The 17,534-nt window shown below is 44.4% G+C and overlaps 1 protein-coding gene across 2 annotated transcripts in view; it reads left to right on the top strand.

Moving 5' to 3' along the window:
* The window catches only part of map2k6 (mitogen-activated protein kinase kinase 6), a 20,741-nt gene extending 9,325 nt beyond the window's left edge, over positions 1-11,416 (top strand). For both annotated transcript variants that reach the window (XM_069159971.1, XM_069159972.1), the window contains exons 2-12: positions 1-40; positions 644-692; positions 1,085-1,198; positions 1,709-1,828; positions 2,013-2,129; positions 2,248-2,299; positions 3,160-3,287; positions 4,222-4,299; positions 5,044-5,183; positions 5,458-5,503; positions 6,336-11,416. The exon at positions 1-40 is cut by the window's left edge and continues 24 nt beyond it. In XM_069159971.1, the coding sequence (XP_069016072.1) occupies positions 1-40; positions 644-692; positions 1,085-1,198; positions 1,709-1,828; positions 2,013-2,129; positions 2,248-2,299; positions 3,160-3,287; positions 4,222-4,299; positions 5,044-5,183; positions 5,458-5,503; positions 6,336-6,413 (962 nt within the window). In that variant the 3' untranslated portion in view covers positions 6,414-11,416. The remainder of the gene's footprint in view (positions 41-643; positions 693-1,084; positions 1,199-1,708; positions 1,829-2,012; positions 2,130-2,247; positions 2,300-3,159; positions 3,288-4,221; positions 4,300-5,043; positions 5,184-5,457; positions 5,504-6,335) is intronic.
* The last annotated feature ends 6,118 nt before the right edge of the window (positions 11,417-17,534 follow it).

Below are 17,534 nucleotides of genomic sequence, written 5' to 3' on the forward strand. Positions count from 1 at the left end.
TCTCCAAGGAGGTGTTTGAGCAGCCTACTCCCGCCGCAGTGTAAGACTCTTTATCATATAATGATGTGAATGTGCTCTCTATCACATCTAATCTCACATCCTGCAGGGAGTTTTAATTGATCATCCCATCCTGGATGTTTCTGGGTGTTTTCAAATGGAAACGGCTGCAAACTCGAGAGAACTCCAACATGTCTGATCATGTCAGGAATCATAAAAGATGAAAAAGTTGAATGTCTTTGATCATTTATTTTTACAAAAATGTACCAAAATTAGATTATTTTTTTTTTGTCATTTCATTCAATTTATTTTGTTTTGTAGTTCATTCATTTTTAAAACTGTATTTATTTTTTAAATTAAAAAAAATTCGATTCTTATAATATTTTTGAATATATTATTTTTAAAATATATTTAATTTTTATACTTTTTTATATTTTCATTTCTTTTTATTATTTTATGAAGTTTTCTGTTTAATTTATTTCCACAATTTATATTTTTTAATTACGATTCAGAGAAAATGTTTACGACCAAAAAGACAGTTTTCATTTTGTTTTTGTTTGTTTACTTCATTTTGTTCATGTTTATTATTCCCTGGATTTGACTGGTTTAACCAGTTTATGTTTAATAAAACGTCCCTGTGTTTCAGACCCCCCAGAGATTTGGATTCGAAAGCTTGTGTAACCATCGGAGAAAAGGTAATTTCATTTCTATCAGGACGTGTTTACTGTCATCTTTCCATCTTTTCCTAATCTCATTGTAGTTTTATGTTTTTCCTCTCATCACCTCTTACCTGACGTGTTACTGCGGATGTTTCTTCCTGTTCCCGGTGTGTTTGTGGTCGATCCCCACAGGTCGGCTTATTAAAGCCTCCGTTAGCCGTAAAGATCGCCCCGCTGAACATTACGGCCCAACTGAACGCTTCTGATTGTGGGGAGACTGGAACGCTTTTTACTGCAGTCAAAATATTTATCTTAAACTCATCAAATAAGTGGAATTTTCCAGCAGCGCAGGATCTCCACAGGATCTCCACAGGATCTCCACAGGATCACCGTTCTCTGCTCTGACGTGTTTTTTCGCCCCGGAGCAGAATTTCGAGGTGAAGGCAGATGACTTGGAACAGATCGGCGAGCTCGGCCGCGGCGCGTACGGCGTGGTGGACAAGATGAGGCACGTGCCCAGCGGGCTGATCATGGCTGTCAAGGTCGGTCCATCTCCAGAAGCTTCATCCATCTTCTGAAGGAAGAGAATATACTCAGTGTTTTGAGATCAGAGATGAAATGAGATGCAATATGATGCGAGATATGACAACATCAGATGATATAATAGGATACGATGACGAGGTATGTTACGATGAGATGCAGATATGATGAAATAAGATGAAATAAGATTAAATATGATGAAATAAGATGAAATAAGATGAAATATGATGAAATAAGATGAAATAAGATGAAATAAGATGCTCAAGATACCTTGAATAGTATAACTTTAGTAGCTTAAAATGTCACTTTTAGCACTTTGTAGTTTGGCTTTCTTGAAGAAATTGTATTTTCTTGATTCTTGTTCTGGTTTTGTACCCTCATGGTTGAAATGCACTTATTGTAAGTCGCTTTGGATAAAAGCGTCAGATAAATGTAATGAAATGCTGAGACATGTCGGATCGGTGCATCTTCGTTGTTTCTGATCGTTGCTGCTTCCTGTCGTCCTGTCGCAGCGGATTCGGGCCACGGTGAACACTCAGGAGCAGAAGAGGCTGCTCATGGACCTGGACATCTCCATGAGGACGGTGGACTGCTTCTACACCGTCACCTTCTACGGAGCGCTGTTCAGAGAGGTGTGCGATGGTGTACGTGATCTGTAGTTCTGTATCCGGTGTGTCGGGGGAACCTCCGACACCTTTTCGGATGCAGAAAACGTCCTGTGGACGTTCAGGATTTCCTCGCCAGGACTGAAACACTGTCGCTTCCTGTCTCGTTTTGTCCCGATCCATTTCCAAACTTGTGACTGTCTGTTGCCAGGGCGACGTCTGGATCTGCATGGAGCTGATGGACACGTCTCTCGACAAGTTCTACAAGCAGGTGATCGAGAAGGGCCTGACCATCCCCGAGGACATCCTGGGAAAGATCGCCGTCTCGGTGGGTTCGCTCACGTTTGACAGCAAAAAAAAATAAAAAATCCCCGTGAATGTCAGCCTCGATGACGGAGACGTGTTGCTTAACCGTCATTTGTTAATAATGGGCTTTGCTATTACAGATAGTAAAAGCTTTGGAGCATCTGCACAGCAATCTGCAAGTCATCCACCGAGGTAAGAGCCCGAGTGGAAACCCATTAAAGTCTCGGTGTCGATATGCACTCAGCCGCACACAGCTGCCTCTCACTTCCTTCCTTCCTTCAAACTGTTTCCGCATCTTATTGAGGGGCCGTAACAGCGTTCACTCAGACCGAGTCCACATTAAGGCTGCGGAGTTGCTCTGCTTCTCTGCTGGGATATGATGGATGGAGCGTTGAAGGGGTCCAAGTATCTCCGGTCGGTGTTCGCAGTCGGGGTGGAGCGGTTCTCGAAGTTTACGGCATCAAAACAAACAAACTAAACCAAACTCTGTGAAAACCACCCGCGTTAAATTCCTTTATAAATGACCCAAATACACTTCACTCACGCTAGAAGACATATCAAAAGGTTTAATATGAGCCACTGTCACACACTTGTTTTATCCACCGCGGCGCGGCGCTCAACCCTTTAAAACACGCTGGAATAATTCAGAAATCGGAGTCCGAACCAGTTCGAGTCCTGACGGTTCAGGTTGGAATTACAAACTCGAGTGTTCAGACATTTACAAAGTTTTAACAGACGGAGCCTTAAAATGCGGTAAACAAAGATATCTGTGTGTTGAATAACTGCTGCTTTGACTCCTCGCGTTTCTGTTCATGTGATTGTTTATTTACTTGTTTATTTACATAATACGAGAAATGTTAACTGTACATAAATTGCAGCCACATGGTTAAAAGATAAACCATGTGTTGGAGATCTAGCAGTTAATCCTTCCTGTGTCAAACCTCTGTGACCACCCGCGGTCACCTCCGTGTTGCATCAAAGCAGCGTGTCGTCATTGAAACAGATTTCTGGCGACTCATTCTGTAAACCAGCTGCTGTTTTCACTGTTCCAGATGTGAAGCCCTCCAACGTGCTGATCAACACTCAGGGCCAGGTGAAGATGTGCGACTTCGGCATCAGCGGCTACCTGGTGGACTCGGTGGCTAAAACCATGGACGCCGGCTGCAAACCGTACATGGCGGTGAGTACGATGAAACGCGTGACAGGACGTGAAGCGCTAGTTCTTTTTATTTAACTGGTTTGCGAGTAACAGACCCGAAGCTTCACGTTAACGTTTAGCTGAGATCGCAAAAGTTGTTCTTGTAGTGAAATTTGTTACTTGGCTTAAGTGTTGTGTACGTAGTTTTGGTAACCACGTGGTTTTATTTTTCAAAACGTAATCACGTGTTTTTGTTTTCTGAAAACATAACCATGTCTTTTCACACCGAGTCACAGTGTCCTCTAGTGGATAGACGGGTGTACTGCACTCTTCAGCGTGATACAGGGTTGTGATTCGTGTACTTGCTGTTAGGTCTAAAAACGTGGATCCAGGTTTACGTTTAAATTAAGTCGCCTCGGTGGGATTTACTTCGTCCAAATAATTTTTTTAACACGAGGTTAAATTTGTTTTTGGGTGACTCTTATAGTGAAAACATTTTGTGGCACGTGGTGATTTAACACGTATGTTCCCTTGTCAGCAACAGAGAGCAACATTCAAATTTGAAATGTGAGGCTTTGAGCTTTCTGATGAAATATAATCAAATTGAATATACAGAAGCAGACTTTTCACTCTGCCTGTATTCAGGCTGGTTTATAGAATAATAATAAACACTCATAGGATACAAGGATGGTTGAACTGAACAATAATCGAGAGTATTTTAACCTTTGACTGCAGAAATATATTTAAATAACTTCACCAACTGTGAGCACTAAAAGCCTTTTTTTTTATAACTGAGACCTGGAGTCTCATTAATATCCACACATCCAACCCAGCCGGTTTCATTTCAGCCACTGATTGGCTGCCGAGTGGCTTTTAGGGCCCCCATGCAGCGGTTTTCAGGATGGTGGCGGAGCGTGCTGGTCGTCCTTGACAACCGTTATCGTGACATCATCGTGCGACCTTCTTGTCCCCGCAGCCGGAGAGGATCAACCCGGAGACGAACCAGAAGGGCTACAACGTCAAGTCGGACATCTGGAGTTTAGGAATCACGATGGTAAACCTGCTCATTTCACCTTTTATTAAAGGTCCTCACTCATGCAAAATCCATATCTCGGGGGTAAAAATGATTAAATCTGCTCCAGACTAAGTGGTTTATAGAGATGTTGAATATTCATGGTTGTGCGGCTCAGTGTTTTAGACATGAAGGACTTCGGTGTTTGACCCCGACGAGCGGCAAACGTTCCATCTGAGTTATAAAGAGAGCGCTGACTGCTCGCTCACATGATTCATTCTGGGTAGTCGTGGAGGGCGGACGTTTTTTTATCAAAATAAAGTGGACGAGACGGAGCGAGCAATCAGGAGTTCGGAATTAAAGACACTTTGGGCTGATTTTTGGAGCACCTGTTCCTTCTGGAGAGCTGCTCTCAAGGAAAATTAAAATAACCGAAGTGAAGCTGAGCGGCGACCAGCGGTGACGTCACCCGTCGGTTTGTGAACGTTATGAAGCCTCGAGTTCGGCGCCATCTTTGCTAGTTCGGAGCGGTTTGGAGCAGGAAGTGACCATATTTGGACAAGCTGGGGGAGGAGCCAGCAGATTGATCTGATTGGAAACCTGACGATACTAAGTCCCGCCCACCGATAGCTGTAACCGGACTGCACCATCACATGTCCGTCTACATTATAAACACAAGCTGCTAATTCTGCTTCTTCTGATGGCATCAAACTGACAAAAAAAACCCACACATCTGGATTGTGGCGTGTGTGTGTGCACCTACTGAACGCTCTGTGACCCGTTTAGATCGAGCTCGCCATCCTGCGCTTCCCGTACGACTCGTGGGGGACGCCCTTCCAGCAGCTGAAGCAGGTGGTGGAGGAGCCCTCGCCTCAGCTTCCTGCCGACCAGTTCTCCCCCGAGTTTGTGGACTTCACCTCTCAGTGGTACGTCGTGGTTGACGGGATATGATGAGAATGTGCAGCTGATCGTTACAGTCTTTTATTTTGCTGCTCATTTCCTGGAAAGTGATCTGTTTTCCAGCTGTAAATTAGTACCCACACAGTTTCAGTTTGGAAATTGGGTGGAAATAATTATAAATGTCTTCTAAATAAATACACTGTCCCTCCAGGATGTTTTTTATTTGTGATCAGCTGTCTTAATGCTGCTGATTTATATTTGTTGTCAGTTAAAGGAGATTCTGTGTTTTTGCTCCTGCAGCTTAAAGAAAGTTTCCAAAGAGCGGCCGAATTACACAGAACTCATGGTGAGCGTTTCCTTCTTATTATCAATGCACACGGTGTAATGCTGTTGATCAGACACCGGAGGGCGCACTGACTCTGTTCATATCTGAGTCGATCCCAGATGCACTGAAGAGGCGGCGTTGGGCAGCCAAACAAACGAGGAGATGCAAAACAAGCAGAAAGGGATGCTTAAAATTATTATTGCTGGATGACCAGTAAGAGATTCAAATTGATCAGAAATGCATAAAAAACAACACTGAGACACAAAGAAACTGAACTGACTCCAGAGAGACACAGAACAACTATAAATAGATGCAAAACAACCACCAAGAGATGCTAAATACACCACAAATAGATGCAAAACCACAGCAGAGACACACAAATGTCAATAAAAGTTGCAGAATGACCACTTCAAGATGCAAATTGACCAGAAATGCTTAAAAAAAAAACACTGAAAAGAGGCATGCAATGAAAATGATCATAAGTAGGAGCCAAATCACCACTAAGAAATACTAAATAAACCATAAATATATGCAAAACCACAACAAAAAAACAAACATGAAATGACCTCGGATACAAAACCACTGAAACGAGGCACAAAATGACCACAAGGTGTAACGGGAGCAGAAAGAGACTGAACTGACTCGAGACACAAAATAATCCGTAGTAGATGACTAGCAGATGCTAAATAAACCATAAATATGAGCAAAACCACAACAAAAAGGTAGGAAATGACCACGTAGACCGACGGTGACCACAAATAAATGAAACGAGCTGGCGTCTCCGAATCAACGTGTGATGTTGTGACGAATCCTCGCCGCTCTCCGACTAACCGACCGTCCGTCTCCTCCGCAGCAACATCCCTTCTTCACCGCCCACGAGGCCAAAGAGACCGACGTGGCCAGCTTTGTGAAGGTCATCCTGGGGGCCTGAGGTTCTCCACTCGCACAGGAGATAAACAATAATAACAACAACAACAAAAAGAAACAACAAAGTAAAAGCACCAACCGCAACCCTCCCTCCCTCCCCCTCTCCTCCCACAAAAACCTCCAGAGGTGGAGGAGCAGCCGAAGACGAAGCTGGGAGGAGCTTGTCGCCACCTGGTCCTGGTGGGAGGGGAGGGAGGGGGAGGGGGTGGACACCCGTAATCTGGAATAATATAACATGTCTGTATGCAAAGCCTCTCCCTCTCTGATTGGCTGTTTCCCGCCTCTGTGCCCCGCCCACCGCAGGGCTCCACTTTTATGTTGCGAAAAAGAGGTCTATAAAAAAGATGAATGATATAATCTATCTGTGTATAATCTAAATGTTACTCATCAGATTATTGATCGACTGCATGTACAGAATATATATCGGGCTCAGAGGGCCAGTCGGGAACCGGTCGGAGTCCCGGTCTGGACTCCAACCCCTCCGACCCCGCCCCCACCCCTAGTGGTCGTAAATAGGTACTTTTATCTTTTTTTCTCCCCCGATTACAGTGGCGGTCGCGTTTTGGGCTTGTGTGTGTGTGTGTGTGTGTGTGTGTGTGTGTGTGTGTGTGTGTGTGTGTGTGTGTGTGTGTGTGTGTGTGGGCAGAATCACAATTCAATGAATTTAAATACGTGCAGCTGATTTAAATCTGATAAACGGAAACATTTGATTTCCGTTGATTCTCACTCATGAAAAGAGCAAAATTTCAGTTTTAAAATGGAGAAAACATAAACGGGAAAATGTCTTTCTGTTGTTGGTGATCATCCGTCAGTGTGAAGCAGAAGTTATATTTCCTTCATGTGCAGATCATCTTTTTGTAAATGTTCATTATCAAACCACAGCAGAAGAAGAAAGCAAATGAGATGACGTTGTTTAAAGACTCAAATGGTGCGTTCAGGGGCAGCTGGTAAAAGTATTTTTTTAAGAGTTCGACATGGGAACGTTAATTTAGATCGTACTAATAACTAGAGCAGGATATTATATCCTTCAATAATACTAATTACTAAACTGACAGAAAACAACGAGTTTCACGGCCGCTGCTTTGTCGCCGTTAGTTTGCGTAGAAATGTCGTGTACGAATAATAACGACTCCGCCTCGTCCCCGCGATGGTCCTCACGGGTGATGACGAGGTTGTTCGTCACCTTTCTGTACTCGGACAGAAGATTTCCTGCAGGCCGACATGTTGCCTCTCTGTTGTTGCCATGGGAACGCTCTCAACTGGGAAGTCGGCGGTTAGCAAATCAGAACGTTCCCCCACGTCACAGCTGCATGAACGCACCGACAAGCCCGAGTTGTGACTGCTGCAGCCCTGTGTGTGTGTGTGTGTGTGTGTGTGTGTGTGTGTGTGTGTGTGTGTGTGTGTGTGTGTGTGTGTGTGTGTGTGTGTGTGTGTGTGTGTGTGTTTTAACGTTGTCCATATTCTTCTTTCATTGTCTGTACTGAGCCAATCACGACCCTCTCCACTCCATGTTCATCATGAGAAGAACTGGATATTATTATTATTATTAATATTATATTAATTATTATTGTTATTATTTAGTTCCAGATTTGTTTGTTTGCCCCCCCCCCCCCCCCCCCGACATATTTACCGCAGTTTCTCTTATTTATTACGACTGCTGTCCTCCTCTCTGGAAACGTGAGCGACTCCTCTCGTGTGTGCGCGTGAACTCTACGTGTTTTTTTTGTCGTGTTCGAAGACATAAATGCTTTTTTGGAAACCGTAACTTGCAAAGCCTTCTATGTGCCTCGATATCAAAAAACGACTTTGGAAAAATGAAATGTTGTTGAGTTAAGGACGACACAGGGATCGCAGCCCTCTTCACACGCCGCGCGGCGTCCCAACTCCACTTCCTGTTTGCTTTCGTCGTGTTTTTTGTCGTCGTACGTTTTGAACTCGTCTGTCGTTGCCTTTTTCTTTTTTTTCGGAGGGCAGGAGATGTCGTTGGACGACTTGCATCATGTCTTCTTGCTTTTTTTAATGCTTTGTTGCTGGTTTCTTCTTCATGTTTTTCTGCATCTGTGTTGTTGTTCATTCGGTTTTTTTTGTTGACTTTCAGTCGTTGAAATTACTTAAAAACTCAATCTGTGACTTCAATCAAATAGAATTATAATCTGCCCTGAGATTTACATAAATATCAATCTGTAATATTTGTTTCGGTAGAATTAGACCGCTGTTTTCCAACAGAGGCTGTTTAAAATCCTTAAAAACAGGACTTTTATTTCCTTTAAAGCTGCATTTCATTTGACTTGACTTTTTTTGCCACCAGGGGGCAGTGCAACAAGCGGTAAACTCTTCACGCACGCCCCCCCCCCCCCCACCCCCGAGGCTCCAACGGCCCTTTTAACCTCCGACGACCTTGAACGTGCGACGGGCTTCTTTCGCTCTTCCACTCTTCGTGGTTCCCGAACGTTTTGACACGGTGGCCGTTGTCACGTGTCATTTTGCCACTTCGCCTCCTCTTCCTCTGCAGCGAGGACGACTCCGAGTCGCCACAGTGAGGACATTAAGGGCTCCCTCATCGCCACATTTCTGTGCAGCGGATGGAAATCTACTCTCTTGAGAAACTGGAACTGCCCGAGTCTTTTATTCCACGATGAGATTTGCACGTTGAGTGTCTCTTTTTTCCCTTCATCAGATAGTCGACATCTTTCTCTGATTTAGTGAGCGTAGAGCCGGAGCTCGGAGGGACTCGTCATCACGGTCTCATAGCAGACGTTCGGGTGTTTAAAGTGCCTCACAATTCATTTCTGTGGTCTGCTTTTACTTTGAAAATCCATCTCGGTGTTTCGTGATCGACGCTCAAACACTGTTCGGGTCCTTGGTTACCCCCCCCCCCCCCCGCCCCACCCCCTTCCTTTGTTTACAGGAAATTGTGAAGCTGTGAATTCTCAAATATTAGGTTGATCTTCTTTAGATGCTTTTATTGTGAAAGGTTTCAGTTTACAGGAAGTCTGTGGAGGGTGTCCGATGTTTGAATATTTGTTTACACCCTTGTTACTTTGCTAGCAGCCTTCTTGGTGTGAAATTTGAAAACGCTGCTCATTAGCACAAAAAAATAAATCCTTGTGGCACCTTCAACTTTCCACATTTCGATGGAAACAACCATGTCTTTTGTTACATTTACAGTTTCAATTTAGACCAAATTTTAAAGAGGAACAGGAACTTCTCATATGAAAGTGTCGACATGTACAGAAAGAAAGATCATGTTTTCACATTTGTGGAAAATCGTTTTGCATTACGTTAATTCTGCCAATAATTAAATACGTTTACATACCTGCTAATTCCAGGTTTGGAAGTTAAATTCTTTTGTAGCAATTATAATTTCAACTCCAAAAATGACTTTAATAAAATTATATTTGAGAATTTACAGTATCAGCTAATTCTGGTGTATTTCGACCAGGTTTATTTCCGGTTAATGTGTCTGTTGTGTCTTTTATGGGTTGTCTTAAATTTGCGCTCGAGACTCAGAGAAATAAGTTTCTTAAAGCAGCTGATATCGAGGCAGAAGGGAAAACCCGACTGCAACCCCAGGCCTGTCAATCACCCTGTCAATCACCCGCCCCCAAACATATCTGTTTGAGTACTGATATCTAATGAATTCTGGAGGGAAGGATTTTCATTTATCTGATGACACCATGATGACTTGTAGAAAACATTTACTGACTTTGTATTTCAGGAGAGAAGTTTTTCAATGGGAGTCTATTGGAGCCAGCCCCTAGTGGCCCTCGGTGGTATTACACCTCACGGCTCTTCAGGTTTACCTGCAGTCTGAGAGGGAAGCGTTATCATGACCAATAGAGACACAGTAGACACAATAAAGGGGAAACGCAGTAGGCTGAAATAAACCATAATAGTCCTTGAAGAACCTCATAACTCCACATTCTGCTGTTTAATCCTTCTGGTCACGGTCGTATTCAGCTTTTAATAGACTAATGGGAAAAGAGTCCAGTCATATGTTGTTTTCCTGTGTGTGTTTCACAGTCTATCTTTACCCTGCTCTTCCTCTGTGGGGAGATAACGGCAGATTTCCCTCCTCGGACGCTGCGTCCATACAGAGAGCGTGTTTTCCTTCTGCTTTGCTGCGTTTGTACACGTCTTGTCCGCATGTGGGATTTCCTGTCTGTTCGTGGCCGTGCAACTCACCTGCTGAGTAAACCTCGGTCGCTGGGGGGAGGGGGGTGAACGGGGGGCAGGACGTCCGAGTGGAAACTGTCCTTTAGCGGGCCGATTATTTTCACATCCCATCACGAGTCCGCTTCTTAACCTCCCGAGTTTAATCCGAGCGCCCTGAGAACAGGGTCACGTACTTCTGGATGATGCATCCATCGCTTACTGGAACGGCACTCGTGAGTCTCGGAGGGAAATTTCGCTCACGTTCTTCCTCATCCTCAGAAATACAACGTCAAGGAACCGGAAAAACGAGCGGACGCTTCGGGCCTTTTTTCTAAGCCTGATTATTTCTAAGTGGACGTGCCAGGTTTTTTTTGCGTGTGAACTGTGCTGAGGAATCTGTCGCACAACATTTCTCCCGATGCTACGACATGACTTGTGAAGCTTTCTCTGTTGCAGGTGGTAAACTGCTGGTACGCAGCTCTATGTGACTTCTGATGTTGCGGTGTTGTGCTCTTTTATTCGGGGCGGGGAAGCTGTGTTTTTTTTCTTTCTTTTGTTTTGTGTTGTTTTCCACAATAACCCAGAGATGCTACTGTACGTGGAAGAGGGTCTTTTCTGTTGCTGTTGGGGCGGGTGGGTTTCCGGGGAGGGTTACCATGGCTACAGCTCCGTGCCCCATGGGAAGTGAAGTTCTCAGTATATATTTACACGTCTCTTAAGCCTCTGCTAAAGACTGATGACTGTTCATTTAGAGCTCAATGAATTTCTATGAATATTTTAGATTGCTCAAACTGATTGTGTGCAATTGTTATGATGGAAATTCAATAAATAAAAACTAAAAAAGAGGTATTTTTACACAACAAGCTCTGTGTGCTCTGTTGTCTCGGCAAGTGTTGATGTTGGAGGACGATACTAATCGATAGCCCACCAATAGCTGTAACCTGACTGCACCACAGGCCTGTCAATCAAACAGACACGCCCCCAAAAACAGGTCTTCTTGAATCTTCTTTTCTAATGAATGAGGGATTATTTTCAGATGGACCTCCAGAAAACTAATAAGAAGGAGTGACTTTAGCTAACAACACCGAGATAACTGATGAACACATTTTATTCACTTTGGATTTGATGAGAGAAGTTGAATGGGAGTCTATGGAGCCGGAGGCTTTTTGGAGCCGACCTCTAGTGGCACTCGCTGGTATTGCAGCTGAAGACACTTCTGCATCGGAACCATTTTAGAAAACCCGGAAGCTACGAACACTTTTGTATATAGTCTGTAGTTAAAACTGTATTTTAAATGCTGTTACAACATTTTGTTAACATCTAAAAACACAGATTTTCAATGAGGTGTGAAAGAAATTTTTGCACTCTCATCTCTCTGTTGTCCGTCTCGCCTTTCATCTCCTCTGGAGAGAAGTCACGTAGTTCAGCAGCTCCACAGCAGAGCGCCTCGGCGCTGGGAACTGGACCCGTTGAACTTCCCCGCACGTACAGCAAAAAAAAAAAAAGACAAAAAATCAAACTAAAAACATCTAATCTGACAAACACAAGTAAAGATGAAAGAGCAGCAAAACCCACCGACAGGAGCCAAACAGTGAGCTGAGTGACGGCTGGATGACAACAAAGAAAAACTACCTGCGACTGCTCGGTTCTCACACTGCACATGCTCACTGTGTGTTTTGATGAACACCAACACCCCCCCCCCACACACACACACACACACACACTCCTCTTCTGAACTCAACTGCAGACTTTAAAGTTGGTATTTTTAGCGCCACACAATATCTTCCTTCCTTTCTCGACCATCTCTCAGACCTCAGGGAGCAACTTTCAGCCTTCTGTTTGGAAAACCTCCATCCTGCATTCATAGAGAGTCGAATCAAACGCCACACGTTTGTGTTCTTAAGATTTACTGGACTGGAGGATTTTGCCCGTCGCTCTTGAACACGGACACGTCGTGTAAATTCGGGCTCAGGTTCAAGGTCCTCTTTTTCAAACGCCCGACGCTCTCCGGTGTCACTGGACTGTTGTCCTGTTTATTTTTAACAACACAAACTGTTGTTTCTGCCCCAACGACCCGATCCGCCGGCGTCACGTGAGCTTCCTCTGCAGCTCTTTACTGTGTTACTGCTACACATTTGGTTTGTATTTTACAGAGCTACATTTTACTTATGTTACATTTAAACAGAGCATTCGCCGACCAATAGAATAAAGCGGGTTTAAGATGATGGAGGGATAATTTGTGCATCACTGTAATGTGTTTGTGTTCGTCTGTAATTAAAGGAAAATAAATGTCACTTTCAGGGACTTGGGCAAGTGAAACAACAAGAAAAACAACAGCCTGATATTAAAGAACCTGCTGCAGCTCTGTCAGCATTTACTTTCTGATCGAACGGAGTCTTCAAACAAACCTAGATCAAATATCATTTTACGATAAAATACTCCAACAGTGGTGGAAAAAAAGTGGCCCCCTGGCTGACCCTGATTTGCTGACCCCTCATGCACAGCGTTGGTGTTGCAGGATTGGAGCCCAGCGGGAGATTCCTCGCTGCACGCCTGCCATGCTGCTGCTGCTGCTGCTTCGGGCCCTGGTTTGAATTTCTGAATATAAGCGACTGGCTTCACATACCGACAGCTGATGATGTCATGGAAACTCTTCTGAGCAGTGCACTTAAAAAACTGGAGAATGATTTATAATGAAATGCAGCCCCGGAGTTTTGGGGTTTTTTTCAGAGAGGGGATGTGAAGTTCGGGTTCGGCGCCGGACTTTTTTATGTTCATTTAACTCTCAACATTTATGCTTTTCTACGTAACCAAAAGCAGCCATTACATCCTGTCGTGTCCAGACATGTACGGGGGGGCCTTTATGGAAGTTGTACCTCCGGAGCCCCCCCGAGCAACAAAAGCCTCACTTGACACTTTTCTTTTCTTCTCCGAGAGCACAACGGGCCTCGAGCTCTGCAACCTGACTGACAAGTGAATATTTACACTTTAATAAAGGATGAAAATAAGTGTTGCATAAGCCAAAAACAATTCCTCTTGAAAAAAATCTCCTCAGGCTGCTAATGGACGAGCCGAGCCAAAGAAGTCAGGACAACAATAAAAGAGGCTGTGTGAAGGGAAGAGCTGGACTCTTGTTTGGGAGGAGGATGGAGGCGGGGAGGCCAACCGTGGAGGTGGAGCAGACCGGGGGTGTTGGAGGGGGGGGTGCTGCTTGTGCACCTGTGTTAGTGTAGCTCCTTGGGAAAAGGGAAGAAAACAGGATCTGAAACTTGGACAACATCCTGCAGCCCCCCTCCTCCTCTTTCTCACCCCATCCCATCCCGGAAGTGTTTTTCCTGCTGCTTTTTGTAGAAAAGTGGGAAAGAGATGAATCGGTGAGGTTGAGGAGCGCTTCTTCCTCCCCAGCCGCCGCTCATCTGCATCTCCTGCTGACACATTCCATTATTTTGGGAATCAGCAGATCCTGTTGTGGTGAATATAAAAAAAAAAAACCGTGACAACACATCATCATCGGCCTTCTTTAATCTTTGAATAGAACGGAGGACCGTGACGCATCTTTTTGTGAGTTTTGTTCAGAGAGGGAATTCCTCCCTCTGAACAAAAATTAAAAAAAAAAACAATATCGTGGTGTCATGATCATATACGGCGGCGCATGCACACGCTTCCTGCTGCAGACGTGTCACACAATTACTTCCTTCATGTATTATTTTTGTGCAAATGCAGGGACCGAGAAAAAAAAAGTAAAAGCAGTGATGAACACAAAGCCCAACGTTCAACACGTAAACCAGTGAAGAACAGGGAAGCAGGAATCAAGTCAAGAATAAAAAGCTAATACAAACAAAACAAAATACAGTCTGAGTAAAACCTATATTTTTAAAAAACAACCCTTCTACCTAATTTCAGCTGCACTCTATTTTTCTATATTGAGACAAAATAATTCAAATTAACCTTTTTTTTTTTGTGGGCCAAACAAAGCCTCATAAACAGCAACCATCGTTCAATACATTTAATTAGCAGACACCTGGAGGGATCAATCGTTGAAATTATGTTTAAAATCTCAGAAAAACTTCGATTGAATTTAACCCTTAAAGAAAACACCAAACTTGCTCATCTCTGGGGAGATGCAGCTTGCACAAGATAGTCTGACCACTCAGACTGTACCTCGTGCCTAACGACCACGCAGGAAGTGACTGCCAAAGAGGAAGTGAACATGTCCCGCTTGTGTGCCTGGCGGAGGGAGGGAGCGAGGGGGGGGGGGGGGGGGGGGGGGGGGGGAGAGAGAAGTGTTAAAGTTATTAGCCGTGTGGGAGCGGTGCGTTCAAGGGGCATCCTGTGCACAGCAAATGCTTCCTGCTCCTGCCACAAAACAAGCGCAGAGGGAGGGAGCGGAGGGAAACTGAGAAACCAAAAAACCTCCCGTCGTGTGAACCTGCCAACAACCGCTGCTCACAGGTGGAAACTATACGGTGCCCACAGGAAAGCAGCGTTTCTCCCTCCATACAGCGAGCTCCTATAGAGGTCCTCAAAGTCCTGGGTGGAAAATTTATGTTTTTCATTTTAGCAGGCACATTCCTGCTCACACACACACACACACACACACACACACACACACACACACACACACACACACACACACACAATGGGGCCCCTCCTGACGTGCAGCGTGGATAGCTTATTAAACTCCAGAGAACATCAGATTACTGCACATTATGAAATTATTGAATGAAGTCTGTGATGCAACGGGGCAGCAGGACGGGACAAAGCCGAGTTCCTGGCTCGCCGCCGGGCCTCTTATCCGCTCACGGATTCAACGCCGTACCTGAAGCCGACAGTGATCTGATGAGGCTCATCGCAATCGAGATAACAAGAGCAGGATGTTTGCTTTTTTCATCCGCGGGTCTGAAACCAATGCACCTCTGTGCTGCTGCAGATTCAGTCAGATTCAGTCCGCTGCTTCAGGTTCTGCTTCAGGAAATGTGTTTATCGAGGTTTGAAGATTGAACAAGTCTAAAATGCAGCAGGAACTTTGAAGAGCAGCTGATCTTTGTGATCTATTTCTAACGACTCCCTGAACAATATATATTAAAGTTTTTAGCACCTTACGTTGGACCAACATGTCCTCAACGACAGTCCCTGTGGCAGGTGTAATGGACCTTTGTCGTCATGGAAACAACACGATTAATGTTGTGACCATATATGATTGTAGTGTTGTTTTTGCCATATTTGACAGCCAGTGATTTACAGGAAACATGGGAAGAAAAGAAATGTCATTTAAGTCAAACTGAAACTGTGATCATGGGGTGTATGAACATGAGGCCACGAGGGCACCAGACATCGATGGATTACTGAACGGACTGACGGGCCGAGACCCCGAGGGGTCAAAGGGTCAAAGGTCGTCACCTCCAAAACATCCACAAAAAAGACACAAAACAACCACAAAAAATGAGTAAATCAGAGTCCGTTCCTCTCAGACGTGTCTGTTCGCTCCAGAGTGGATGGAGGTGCCCCCGTCGTGCCTACGTGATGTGCCCCCGGTGCCAAACATGTGCACCGCCTCCCACCAAAGGTTGCGACACTGAATGCCATCCCCGCTGGCACTGACAGGTTCAGCTGTTATTGGAGATCTCACCTCCGCTGCCACTCACCTCGCCACCCCTAAAACGAGAGGCGAGCGAGCACACAACACATACCAGGCCCACCCTCTGGTAATCCACCTCTCGCTCCATCATCACCCACTTGTTTGTGCACATGCAAATAAACAGCCAGTGTGTAGCTGGATGCTGCAGCTGTCTGAAATCCCAGTGAGACATTCACTTCATTTGCTCAATTTACAGATTTTATGTGTTTTTCTCTCGTACATGCAAGTAAACTGAATATTTTTTATATTTTAGATCATTGGTTAGGTGTTTTTAAGAATATTTTGTCCCCCCAAGATGAATTTATTAAGCAGTTAATTAGAAAATAGTCACCACATTAATCCTGAATGACAGTACGTATTGATCCTAAAGGGCCCAGCGGTCTACACCTACACAAAAAAAATTAAAAAAAAGACACATTTCAAAAGTAATACAGAAAATGTTGTTTTATTAATATCAATAATAATATTTAACATTTTCTATCAAAGACAAGCAGATTATTGAATTCCTGGATTTTATAATATTATACGTGAAATATAGTACGTGAAATATTTGTAAAATAGATTTTTTTTTGTTAATAAGCTCATTAGAAAACATTTATCATATCAATCAATAATTGTTTCTCGACAAATTGAATGGAACCGGAAGCTGTTAAACAAGCACGTGATCCTCTGCGTCACTGCGACGTAAATCGCACGCGGGTTTTTTAAACCGCTCTTGCCCCGCCCACTCCGTTTGACCCGCTGACGGTCCTCTGCATACGGACGAAATTGATCAACGAGCTAGCCGGTTAGCAGGTTAATATGTCGCTTCCGGTCGGTTTTCGGGAGGAAATAAAGACGCGCGGAGCTTCCTGCTGCTGCTGTCGGTCATTACTGTGTCACCTGTCGGCCCCAACCTTTCTGTGGCGCTGAGGACTTCCGGGACTTCATCTGTTTATCAGACGGACTTTTGAATCTTCACTTCAACAAGGTAAAAACCTGCTGCTGATATATCTCTGGCTGTTGTACCGACTGTTTTTGGCTGTTGTACCGACTGTTTTTGGCTGTTGCACCGACTGTTTTTGGCTGTTGCACCGACTGTTTGCGGCTGTTGCACCGACTGTTTTTGGCTGTTGCACCGACTGTTTTTGGCTGTTGCACTGACTGTTTTTGGCTGTTGCACCGACTGTTTTTGGCTGTTGCACTGACTGTTTCTGGCTGTTGCACCGACTGTTTTTGGCTGTTGCACTGACTGTTTTTGGCTGTTGTACCGACTGTTTCTGGCTGTTGTACCGACTGTTTCTGGCTGTTGTACCGACTGTTTTTGGCTGTTGCACCGACTGTTTGCGGCTG

This window comes from Embiotoca jacksoni, unplaced genomic scaffold (assembly GCF_022577435.1).
Source record: "Embiotoca jacksoni isolate LCO1_2020_lvr unplaced genomic scaffold, fEmbJac1.0.p SCAF_26, whole genome shotgun sequence".
Taxonomy (NCBI): Eukaryota; Metazoa; Chordata; class Actinopteri; family Embiotocidae; genus Embiotoca; species Embiotoca jacksoni.